Source organism: Engystomops pustulosus, unplaced genomic scaffold, assembly GCF_040894005.1.
Source record: "Engystomops pustulosus unplaced genomic scaffold, aEngPut4.maternal MAT_SCAFFOLD_332, whole genome shotgun sequence".
Lineage (NCBI taxonomy): Eukaryota > Metazoa > Chordata > Amphibia > Anura > Leptodactylidae > Engystomops > Engystomops pustulosus.
Window position 1 is genome coordinate 8,866 of NW_027285211.1, and position 12,679 is coordinate 21,544.

Here is a 12,679-nt window from a genome sequence, read left to right on the forward strand (position 1 = left end):
CCCATCTTATTACACTCCAGCAGTGATATAAGAGGAGGAGCTGATATCATCCCATCTTATTACAGTCCAGCAGTGATATAAGAGGAGGAGCTGATATCATCCCATCTTATTACACTCCAGCAGTGATATAAGAGGAGCGGCTGATATCATCCCATCTTATTACAGTCCAGCAGTAATATAAGAGGAGGAGCTGATATCATCCCATCTTATTACACTCCAGCAGTGATATAAGGGGAGGAGCTGATATCATCCCATCTTATTACAGTCCAGAAGTGATATAAGGGGAGGAGCTGATATCATCACATCTTATTACACTCCAGCAGTGATATAAGAGGAGGAGCTAATATCATCCCATCTTATTACACTCCAGCAGTGATATAAGGGGAGGAGCTGATATCATCCCATCTTATTACAGTCCAGAAGTGATATAAGAGGAGGAGCTGATATCATCCCATCTTATTACAGTCCAGCAGTGATATAAGGGGAGGAGATGATATCATCTTATTACACTCCAGCAGTGATATAAGGGGAGGAGCTGATATCATCCCATCTTATTACACTCCAGCAGTGATATAAGAGGAGGAGCTGATATCATCCCATCTTATTACACTCCAGCAGTGATATAAGGGGAGGAGCTGATATCATCCCATCTTATTACACTCCAGCAGTGATATAAGAGGAGCGGCTGATATCATCCCATCTTATTACACTCCAGCAGTGATATAAGGGGAGGAGCTGATATCATCCCATCTTATTACACTCCAGCAGTGATATAAGAGGAGCGGCTGATATCATCCCATCTTATTACACTCCAGCAGTGATATAAGGGGAGGAGCTGATATCATCCCATCTTATTACACTCCAGCAGTGATATAAGAGGAGGAGCTGATATCATCCCATCTTATTACACTCCAGCAGTGATATAAGAGGAGGAGCTGATATCATCCCATCTTATTACAGTCCAGCAGTGATATAAGGGGAGGAGCTGATATCATCCCATCTTATTACACTCCAGCAGTGATATAAGAGGAGGAGCTGATATCATCCCATCTTATTACAGTCCAGCAGTGATATAAGGGGAGGAGCTGATATCATCCCATCTTATTACAGTCCAGCAGTGATATAAGAGGAGGAGCTGATATCACATCTTATTACACTCCAGCAGTGATATAAGGGGAGGAGCTGATATCATCCCTTCTTATTACACTCCAGCAGTGATATAAGAGGAGGATCTGATATCATCCCATCTTATTACACTCCAGCAGTGATATAAGAGGAGGAGCTGATATCATCCCATCTTATTACAGTCCAGCAGTGATATAAGAGGAGGAGCTGATATCATCCCATCTTATTACAGTCCAGCAGTGATATAAGGGGAGGAGCTGATATCATCCCATCTTATTACACTCCAGCAGTGATATAAGAGGAGGAGCTGATATCATCCCATCTTATTACAGTCCAGCAGTGATATAAGAGGAGGAGCTGATATCATCCCATCTTATTACAGTCCAGCAGTGATATAAGAGGAGGAGCTGATATCATCCCATCTTATTACACTCCAGCAGTGATATAAGAGGAGCGGCTGATATCATCCCATCTTATTACACTCCAGCAGTGATATAAGAGGAGCGGCTGATATCATCCCATCTTATTACAGTCCAGCAGTGATGTAAGGGGAGGAGCTGATATCACATCTTATTACACTCCAGCAGTGATATAAGAGGAGCGGCTGATATCATCCCATCTTATTACACTCCAGCAGTGATATAAGAGGAGCGGCTGATATCATCCCATCTTATTACACTCCAGCAGTGATATAAGGGGAGGAGCTGATATCATCCCATCTTATTACACTCCAGCTGTGATATAAGAGGAGGAGCTGATATCATCCCATCTTATTACACTCCAGCAGTGATATAAGAGGAGGAGCTGATATCATCCCATCTTATTACAGTCCAGCAGTGATATAAGAGGAGGAGCTGATATCATCCCATCTTATTACAGTCCAGCAGTGATATAAGAGGAGGAGCTGATATCATCCCATCTTATTACACTCCAGCAGTGATATAAGAGGAGCGGCTGATATCATCCCATCTTATTACACTCCAGCAGTGATATAAGAGGAGGAGCTGATATCATCCCATCTTATTACAGTCCAGCAGTGATATAAGGGGAGGAGCCGATATCATCCCATCTTATTACACTCCAGCAGTGATATAAGAGGAGGAGCTGATATCATCCCATCTTATTACACTCCAGCAGTGATATAAGGGGAGGAGCTGATATCATCCCATCTTATTACAGTCCAGCAGTGATATAAGAGGAGGAGCTGATATCATCACATCTTATTACACTCCAGCAGTGATATAAGAGGAGGAGCTGATATCATCCCATCTTATTACACTCCAGCAGTGATATAGGAGGAGGAGCTGATATCACATCTTATTACACTCCAGCAGTGATATAAGAGGAGGAGCTGATATCATCCCATCTTATTACACTCCAGCAGTGATATAAGGGGAGGAGCTGATATCATCACATCTTATTACAGTCCAGCAGTGATATAAGGGGAGGAGCTGATATCATCCCATCTTATTACACTCCAGCAGTGATATAAGAGGAGGAGCTGATATCATCCCATCTTATTACACTCCAGCAGTGATATAAGAGGAGCGGCTGATATCATCCCATCTTATTACACTCCAGCAGTGATATAAGGGGAGGAGCTGATATCATCCCATCTTATTACACTCCAGCAGTGATATAAGAGGAGGAGCTGATATCATCCCATCTTATTACAGTCCAGCAGTGATATAAGAGGAGGAGCTGATATCATCCCATCTTATTACAGTCCAGCAGTGATATAAGGGGAGGAGCTGATATCATCCCATCTTATTACACTCCAGCAGTGATATAAGAGGAGGAGCTGATATCATCCCATCTTATTACACTCCAGCAGTGATATAAGAGGAGCGGCTGATATCATCCCATCTTATTACACTCCAGCAGTGATATAAGGGGAGGAGCTGATATCATCCCATCTTATTACAGTCCAGCAGTGATATAAGAGGAGGAGCTGATATCATCCCATCTTATTACAGTCCAGCAGTGATATAAGGGGAGGAGCTGTACCTATAGCTGCACCTATAGGTCAGGGACTGTATATAATATCCGCTACCCCAATACTGGGTGAGGGTCACATGGAGAGGGGTCACCTGACCCCAAGCATCAGGCACAGGGAACTAAATCCACGAGGAAAGGTTGAACACGGAAGACCCGGAGCATCACAGCAGCCGCTCAGTGCGGAGGAGGAGGATCCATGTGAACAGGGGTGTAACTGCTGCCAGGCTCGTCACCAATGCTGGGAGTTGTAGTTACAACATAGTGAGGAAGCCCGAGGCTGCCTGATGCAGAGGTCAGAGGGCGGCCGCGGGCTGAGGGTGCACCTGAGCAGTCAGGTCGGGTGGGGGTACATTTTCAGCACAATATGCAACAAGACCTTAAACACATTTCTGCCGAAGATGTGTCCCTTAGTGTGTGTGTGGGTGCCGGGGGCAGGGGCAGAGGGTCCCGGGTAACCCCCTGCTGGTGCCGCGCTGTGTACAAGGTGCCCAAATCTGCCATTCACCTATTACAGTCGGAGGCCTCCGGTCAGTCTTCCGGTTTCTCGCAATCTCCTTGCCCAGCACTGGGGAGAGGGCACGGGCTCAGCGGGTGGGGGGAAGGTAACAAGATCCTCCGTGCCCTGAGAAGCCAGATGGAAAGACACATCAGCATCGGATCACAGCGCCCCCTGATGGTGGAGACCCTCACTAGCAGCGTATAACCGATCACAGCGCCCCCTGATGGTGGAGACCCTCTCTAGCAGCGTATAACGGATCACAGCGCCCCCTGATGGTGGAGACCCTCACTAGCAGCGTATAACCGATCACAGCGCCCCCTGATGGTGGAGACCCTCTCTAGCAGCGTATAACGGATCACAGCGCCCCCTGATGGTGGAGACCCTCTCTAGCAGCGTATAACGGATCACAGCGCCCCCTGATGGTGGAGACCCTCACTAGCAGCGTATAACCGATCACAGCGCCCCCTGATGGTGGAGACCCTCTCTAGCAGCGTATAACGGATCACAGCGCCCCCTGATGGTGGAGACCCTCACTAGCAGCGTATAACCGATCACAGCGCCCCCTGATGGTGGAGACCCTCACTAGCAGCGTATAACCGATCACAGCGCCCCCTGATGGTGGAGACCCTCACTAGCAGCGTATAACGGATCACAGCGCCCCCTGATGGTGGAGACCCTCACTAGCAGCGTATAACCGATCACAGCGCCCCCTGATGGTGGAGACCCTCACTAGCAGCGTATAACGGATCACAGCGCCCCCTGATGGTGGAGACCCTCTCTAGCAGCGTATAACCGATCACAGCGCCCCCTGATGGTGGAGACCCTCTCTAGCAGCGTATAACCGATCACAGCGCCCCCTGATGCCGGAGACCCTCACTAGCAGCGTATAACGGATCACAGCGCCCCCTGATGGTGGAGACCCTCACTAGCAGCGTATAACGGATCACAGCGCCCCCTGATGGTGGAGACCCTCACTAGCAGCGTATAACCGATCACAGCGCCCCCTGATGGTGGAGACCCTCACTAGCAGCGTATAACGGATCACAGCGCCCCCTGATGGTGGAGACCCTCACTAGCAGCGTATAACCGATCACAGCGCCCCCTGATGGTGGAGACCCTCACTAGCAGCGTATAACGGATCACAGCGCCCCCTGATGGTGGAGACCCTCACTAGCAGCGTATAACGGATCACAGCGCCTCCTGATGGTGGAGACCCTCACTAGCACTGTATAACGGATCACAGCGCCCCCTGATGGTGGAGACCCTCACTAGCAGCGTATAACGGATCACAGCGCCCCCTGATGGGGGAGACCCTTACTAGCAGCGTATAACGGATCACAGCGCCCCCTGATGGTGGAGACCCTCACTAGCAGTGTATAACGGATCACAGCGCCCCCTGATGGTGGAGACCCTCACTAGCAGCGTATAACCGATCACAGCGCCCCATGATGGTGGAGACCCTCACTAGCAGCGTATAACGGATCACAGCGCCCCCTGATGGTGGAGACCCTCACTAGCAGCGTATAACAGATCACAGCGCCCCCTGATGGTGGAGACCCTCACTAGCAGTGTATAACCGATCACAGCACCCCCTGATGGTGGAGACCCTCGCTAGCAGCGTATAACCGATCACAGCGGCCCCTGATGGTGGAGACCCTCACTAGCAGCGTATAACGGATCACAGCGCCCCCTGATGGTGGAGACCCTCACTAGCAGCGTATAACCGATCACAGCGCCCCCTGATGGTGGAGACCCTCACTAGCAGCGTATAACAGATCACAGCGCCCCCTGATGGTGGAGACCCTCACTAGCAGCGTATAACCGATCACAGCGCCCCCTGATGGTGGAGACCCTCACTAGCAGCGTATAACAGATCACAGCGCCCCCTGATGGTGGAGACCCTCACTAGCAGCGTATAACCGATCACAGCGCCCCCTGATGGTGGAGACCCTCACTAGCAGCGTATAACGGATCACAGCGCCCCCTGATGGTGGAGACCCTCACTAGCAGCGTATAACGGATCACAGCGCCCCCTGATGGTGGAGACCCTCACTAGCAGTGTATAACGGATCACAGCGCCCCCTGATGGTGGAGACCCTCACTAGCAGCGTATAACGGATCACAGCGCCCCCTGATGGTGGAGACCCTCACTAGCAGCGTATAACGGATCACAGCGCCCCCTGATGGTGGAGACCCTCACTAGCAGCGTATAACGGATCACAGCGCCCCCTGATGGTGGAGACCCTCACTAGCAGCGTATAACGGATCACAGCGCCCCCTGATGGTGGAGACCCTCACTAGCAGTGTATAACGGATCACAGCGCCCCCTGATGGTGGAGACCCTCACTAGCAGCGTATAATCGATCACAGCGCCCCCTGATGGTGGAGTCCCTCACTAGCAGCGTATAACCGATCACAGCGCCCCCTGATGGTGGAGACCCTCACTAGCAGCGTATAACCGATCACAGCGCCCCCTGATGGTGGAGACCCTCACTAGCAGCGTATAACCGATCACAGCGCCCCCTGATGGTGGAGACCCTCACTAGCAGCGTATAACCGATCACAGCGCCCCCTGATGGGGGAGTCCCTCACTAGCAGCGTATAACCGATCACAGCGCCCCCTGATGGTGGAGACCCTCATTAGCAGCGTATAACGGATCACAGCGCCCCCTGATGGTGGAGACCCTCACTAGCAGCGTATAACCGATCACAGCGCCCCCTGATGGTGGAGACCCTCACTAGCAGCGTATAACCGATCACAGCGCCCCCTGATGGTGGAGACCCTCACTAGCAGCGTATAACCGATCACAGCGCCCCCTGATGGTGGAGACCCTCACTAGCAGCGTATAACCGATCACAGCGCCCCCTGATGGGGGAGTCCCTCACTAGCAGCGTATAACCGATCACAGCGCCCCCTGATGGTGGAGACCCTCACTAGCAGCGTATAACCGATCACAGCGCCCCCTGATGGTGGAGACCCTCACTAGCAGCGTATAACCGATCACAGCGCCCCCTGATGGGGGAGTCCCTCACTAGCAGCGTATAACCGATCACAGCACCCCCTGATGCCGGAGACCCTCACTAGCAGCGTATAACGGATCACAGCGCCCCCTGATGGTGGAGACCCTCACTAGCACTGTATAACGGACAGATGGGGAGATCAGGAGTTGGGGTCCTGTATAAGAGGGGGGGTCTCCTTATGGCTGCATAGCTGGGCGTCGCTATTATGGTGCCAGGCCCCTCCCCATTCTCAGGTCTAGTGGGGGATGACACCAGGCGGATTAATACTTTAGTTTCCTGCTGCTGATATTGCGAGGCCCAGATCATCTCCACTGACACATTGTAACAAAAGGTAATAGTTTACTGCTCCCAATAGAGATGACAGTAACTGGATATCGGGAGAACCTGCTCTATAAAGGTCCTCAGACCCCCCACCCAATGTGATAGATCTGTATAGATGTGACGCCCTGCAGTCTACATGGAGACGTCCCATTCCCCAATGAACCCAAGATCAAGTACAGAGGAAGAAGCAGGAAGGAGCGACCCACAAAGACGTCTCCATGGTCTTATCACATGCCAGTATAATGGTCAGTACAAGCCTCCAGGCACGAGGACAGGCTGCCTTATAGGGTAGGTACTGGCAGGACCCAGGATACATACAGGATAGGTTCTGTAGGTTTGTTCTTAAGTTGAATTTGTATGTAAGTTGGAACTGTATATTTTACAGTAACTTGAGCCACTTTTTTTTAATCTCAGGACAATTAAACATTTATAAAATCCTATTGTCACAAAGAACCAGGATTATCAATAAAGCTTCATTACAGACACCGGTGATACCTGTTATAGCTGATGATTATAGCCTGAGGCTGAAGTACAGTTGGGTGTTCTTAAGTAGGGGACCACCTGTACAGGGATCTCAGCCCGTCAGCTCATGAGACCGGGAGGTAAGTGGTCCAGTACAGGGATCTCAGCCCCTCAGCTCATGAGACCGGGAGGTAAGTGGTCCAGTACAGGGATCTCAGCCCCTCAGCTCATGAGACCGGGAGGTAAGTGGTCCAGTACGGGGATCTCAGCCCGTCAGCTCATGAGACCGGGAGGTAAGTGGTCCAGTACGGGGATCTCCGCCTGTCAGCTCATGAGACCGGGAGGTAAGTGGTCCTGTACGGGGATCTCCGCCCCTCAGCTCATGAGACCGGGAGGTAAGTGGTCCAGTACAGGGATCTCCGCCCCTCAGCTCATGAGACTGGGAGGTAAGTGGTCCAGTACGGGGATCTCAGCCCCTCAGCTCATGAGACCGGGAGGTAAGTGGTCCAGTACGGGGATCTCAGCCCCTCAGCTCATGAGACCGGGAGGTAAGTGGTCCAGTACGGGGATCTCAGCCCCTCAGCTCATGAGCCTGGGAGGTAAGTGGTCCAGTACAGGGATCTCAGCCCCTCAACTCATGAGACCGGGAGGTAAGTGGTCCAGTACGGGGATCTCAGCCCCTCAGCTCATGAGACCGGGAGGTAAGTGGTCCAGTACAGGGATCTCCGCCCCTCAGCTCATGAGACCGGGAGGTAAGTGGTCCAGTACAGGGATCTCAGCCCGTCAGCTCATGAGACCGGGAGGTAAGTGGTCCAGTACAGGGATCTCAGCCCGTCAGCTCATGAGACCGGGAGGTAAGTGGTCCAGTACAGGGATCTCAGCCCCTCAGCTCATGAGACCGGGAGGTAAGTGGTCCAGTACAGGGATCTCAGCCCCTCAGCTCATGAGACCGGGAGGTAAGTGGTCCAGTACAGGGATCTCAGCCCGTCAGCTCATGAGACCGGGAGGTAAGTGGTCCAGTACAGGGATCTCTGCCCGTCAGCTCATGAGACCGGGAGGTAAGTGGTCCAGTACAGGGATCTCAGCCCGTCAGCTCATGAGACCGGGAGGTAAGTGGTCCAGTACAGGGATCTCAGCCCGTCAGCTCATGAGACCGGGAGGTAAGTGGTCCAGTACAGGGATCTCAGCCCCTCAGCTCATGAGCCTGGGAGGTAAGTGGTCCAGTACAGGGATCTCAGCCCGTCAGCTCATGAGACCGGGAGGTAAGTGGTCCAGTACAGGGATCTCAGCCCGTCAGCTCATGAGACCGGGAGGTAAGTGGTCCAGTACAGGGATCTCAGCCCGTCAGCTCATGAGACCGGGAGGTAAGTGGTCCAGTACAGGGATCTCAGCCCCTCAGCTCATGAGCCTGGGAGGTAAGTGGTCCAGTACAGGGATCTCCGCCCCTCAGCTCATGAGACCGGGAGGTAAGTGGTCCAGTACAGGGATCTCAGCCCCTCAGCTCATGAGACCGGGAGGTAAGTGGTCCAGTACAGGGATCTCCGCCCCTCAGCTCATGAGACCGGGAGGTAAGTGGTCCAGTACAGGGATCTCAGCCCCTCAGCTCATGAGACCGAGAGGTAAGTGGTCCAGTACAGGGATCTCAGCCCCTCAGCTCATGAGACCGGGAGGTAAGTGGTCCAGTACAGGGATCTCAGCCCCTCAGCTCATGAGACCGGGAGGTAAGTGGTCCAGTACAGGGATCTCAGCCCCTCAGCTCATGAGCCCGGGAGGTAAGTGGTCCAGTACAGGGATCTCCGCCCCTCAGCTCATGAGCCCGGGAGGTAAGTGGTCCAGTACAGGGATCTCCGCCCGTCAGCTCATGAGACCGGGAGGTAAGTGGTCCAGTACAGGGATCTCCGCCCGTCAGCTCATGAGACCGGGAGGTAAGTGGTCCAGTACAGGGATCTCCGCCCGTCAGCTCATGAGACCGGGAGGTAAGTGGTCCAGTACAGGGATCTCAGCCCCTCAGCTCATGAGCCCGGGAGGTAAGTGGTCCAGTACAGGGATCTCTGCCCCTCAGCTCATGAGACCGGGAGGTAAGTGGTCCAGTACAGGGATCTCAGCCCCTCAGCTCATGAGACCGGGAGGTAAGTGGTCCAGTACAGGGATCTCAGCCCCTCAGCTCATGAGACCGGGAGGTAAGTGGTCCAGAGGACGGAGCGAGCCAGAGGACACGCAGGGAGCCGGTGTGGGACCACTCCCCTCTCTCTATAGAGAACAGGAGGAGGGGCCAGAGGACGGCGGGACCACTCCCCTCTCTCTATAGAGAACAGGAGGAGGGGCCAGAGGACGGCGGGACCACTCCCCTCTCTCTATAGAGAACAGGAGGAGGGGCCAGAGGACGGCGGGACCACTCCCCTCTCTCTATAGAGAACAGGAGGAGGGGCCAGAGGACGGCGGGACCACTCCCCTCTCTCTATAGAGAACAGGAGGAGGGGCCAGAGGACGGCGGGACCACTCCCCTCTCTCTATAGAGAACAGGAGGAGGGGCGGCCGCCATCAGCTACTCAAATTTTTCTCTCTATATTTTCATTATCAAGCCATGTAGTTATAATACAAGGGATAACATCAGGGTGACAGGTATGGAGGAAGGCTGAGCCGCGCTTCTATTGTGCGGTTTGAAGCCATTTTTTCACGGCTATAAATCGCAGAAAGGTTCAACGCAAATGTAAACCTGGAGCGATTATAACACCCAAGTAACTCGAAGCGCCGCTCCGGAGTATAATGAAGCGCCGCTCCGGAGTATAATGAAGCGCCGCTCCGGAGTATAATGAAGCGCCGCTCCGGAGTATAATGAAGCGCAGCTCCGGAGTATAATGAAGCGCCGCTCCGGAGTATAATGAAGCGCCGCTCCGGAGTATAATGAAGCGCCGCTCCGGAGTATAATGAAGCGCCGCTCCGGAGTATAATGAAGCGCCGCTCCGGAGTATAATGAAGCGCCGCTCCGGAGTATAATGAAGCGCCGCTCCGGAGTATAATGAAGCGCCGCTCCGGAGTATAATGAAGCGCCGCTCCGGAGTATAATGAAGCGCCGCTCCGGAGTATAATGAAGCGCCGCTCCGGAGTATAATGAAGCGCCGCTCCGGAGTATAATGAAGCGCCGCTCCGGAGTATAATGAAGCGCCGCTCCGGAGTATAATGAAGCGCCGCTCCGGAGTATAATGAAGCGCCGCTCCGGAGTATAATGAAGCGCAGCTCCGGAGTATAATGAAGTGCAGCTCCGGAGTATAATGAAGCGCAGCTCCGGAGTATAATGAAGCGCAGCTCCGGAGTATAATGAAGCACAGAGAAGATCTGAGAAGCGCAGCTCCGGAGTATAATGAAGCGCAGCTCCGGAGTATAATGAAGCACAGAGAAGATCTGAGAAGCGCAGCTCCGGAGTATAATGAAGCGCCGCTCCGGAGTATAATGAAGCGCAGCTCCGGAGTATAATGAAGCGCAGCTCCGGAGTATAATGAAGCGCAGCTCCGGAGTATAATGAAGCACAGAGAAGATGTGAGAAGCGCAGTCAGAGGTGATCAGGAGTGAGAGGTCACACACAGCACCGGCTCTGGTCTCATCACATCCAGAGCTGAATCCAGTCCTCCCACAACGGATACATAATATTTATCAGAAGAGATTTTGACCCTAATTGCAGCTTTTGTTAAACCTTCTGTAGATGTTGGATGACGAGGCGACTCTGTCCATGTGACCTACGAGGACACGTGAGATCATTCTGCATCCTGGTCGTCCGTCTGCACCTGAATACGAGACCCCCCTGACTGGTGCACTGACTGCTGGGAAGTGACATCCAAGAGATTAATGCATCTCCTGCAATGTGGGGCGCGGTGTGACTGCAGCTCTGGGAGTGAATGGAGCACCAGCCATTACACTAAGGTACATAGAGCAAAGTATTTGGGTAAAAGGAGGTTAGAAAGTAACGATCTCTATAAAACCAGAAGAGGGGGCACACGAGCACCGCACTGCAGAGGTTTCTTACCTTCAGCTCTTTCCATGTATCTAGCAGCTTGTTGGCGAGTTCGCTCATATCCAGCATCTTGTCCGTCTGTTCCTGGCTCCTCTCGCTCTCCACATCGGACACTCCTTCCTCCTCGTCCTGGGAGGGGGTCTCCCCCGCCGGCCCCTCTTCTGCCTTGGCGCCGCTCATCTCCTTGGTCTCAGAAGACTCCACTCCAGCTGCGGGCTCTTTGCTGCCTTCAGGTGACGGTTGCTCCTCAGCTTTGATGGATGGAGGCTCCTCTGATGGCGGTGGTGGTGGCGGAGGCGGTGGTGGGACGTCTTCTCCTTTCACGTCGTCTTTGGAGGGCTGACAATCGGTAGCCTGAGTCTCTGGTTTCACCTCCACCTCACTGGCGGCGTCAGACACGGCGCTGTCCATGCTGTTCTCACTGATGATCTTCAGTCTTCGTAGGATCAGCTTCTTGGGAGTCTCGCCCTCCATCTCCACGTTCAGTTTGGCAGCAGGGTCAGGGGTGTTAGTGGGAGTATTGAGCGGAGTGTGGGCTCTGGACGTGTTCTCACTGGAGTAGCCGTCGCCTTCGCTCAGCTGTGGTATGGCCATCTTGGTCTGGGCCCACCTCTGGATGATGGGAAGGATCTTGCTCTCCTCCAGCATGTTCTTATTGGGGATAGGAAGCATTTCCAGGGTCTTTATGATCTATGGTAAAGCACAAGAGATTCATGTAGTGCAGTTACCAGAACATAGGAAGCTCCGGCGTTAAGTGTATACAATGAGAAGGAAACAGAACATTTATATGTGGCCACAAATGTGCACAACATTCCCTCTATATGGCGACACTGCAGCGCCCGAGCTCTATAGGAAACACTAAGGTCCTTTGCCTTATTATATTCTATACTCTAGTCACACCCAGAGCAGTATTTACTACTGTACAAGATGCCATATAAGAGGAGCCACAAACTCTGCATCTGTGCAAAAAGTGGTAGAGGGGGCCCGGGCAGCATCAGAGGGGCCAACAGCTTTCAGTGTGACTGGAGTACATAAAGAAACTATTATGAGGAATTATCCAGTTACCGCTGTGCTTAGCGCATCACATAGATCATCACTGACCTCCAGCTGCAGTTTGATGCTGTTACTTGTGTTCCCTCGGTTGTCGCCAAGTTCTGCCATCCAGATCCACAAGAGTGAGAGGCCGTGGCACTCCAGGAACGTCTTGAGGCAGGACTGAGACTGCGTGTTCTGTGGAGAGAAGA

The 12,679-nt window shown here is 52.8% G+C and overlaps 1 protein-coding gene across 1 annotated transcript in view; it reads right to left on the reverse strand.

The window, feature by feature from the left end:
- Window positions 1–3,631: 3,631 nt before the first annotated feature.
- The window catches only part of SETD2 (SET domain containing 2, histone lysine methyltransferase), a 47,431-nt gene continuing 38,383 nt past the window's right edge, over window positions 3,632–12,679 (reverse strand). The window contains exons 12-14 of the mRNA XM_072132287.1: window positions 12,537–12,665; window positions 11,448–12,125; window positions 3,632–3,745 (exon numbers count right to left, since the gene is read on the reverse strand). Of these exons, the coding sequence (XP_071988388.1) occupies window positions 3,632–3,745; window positions 11,448–12,125; window positions 12,537–12,665 (921 nt within the window). The remainder of the gene's footprint in view (window positions 3,746–11,447; window positions 12,126–12,536; window positions 12,666–12,679) is intronic.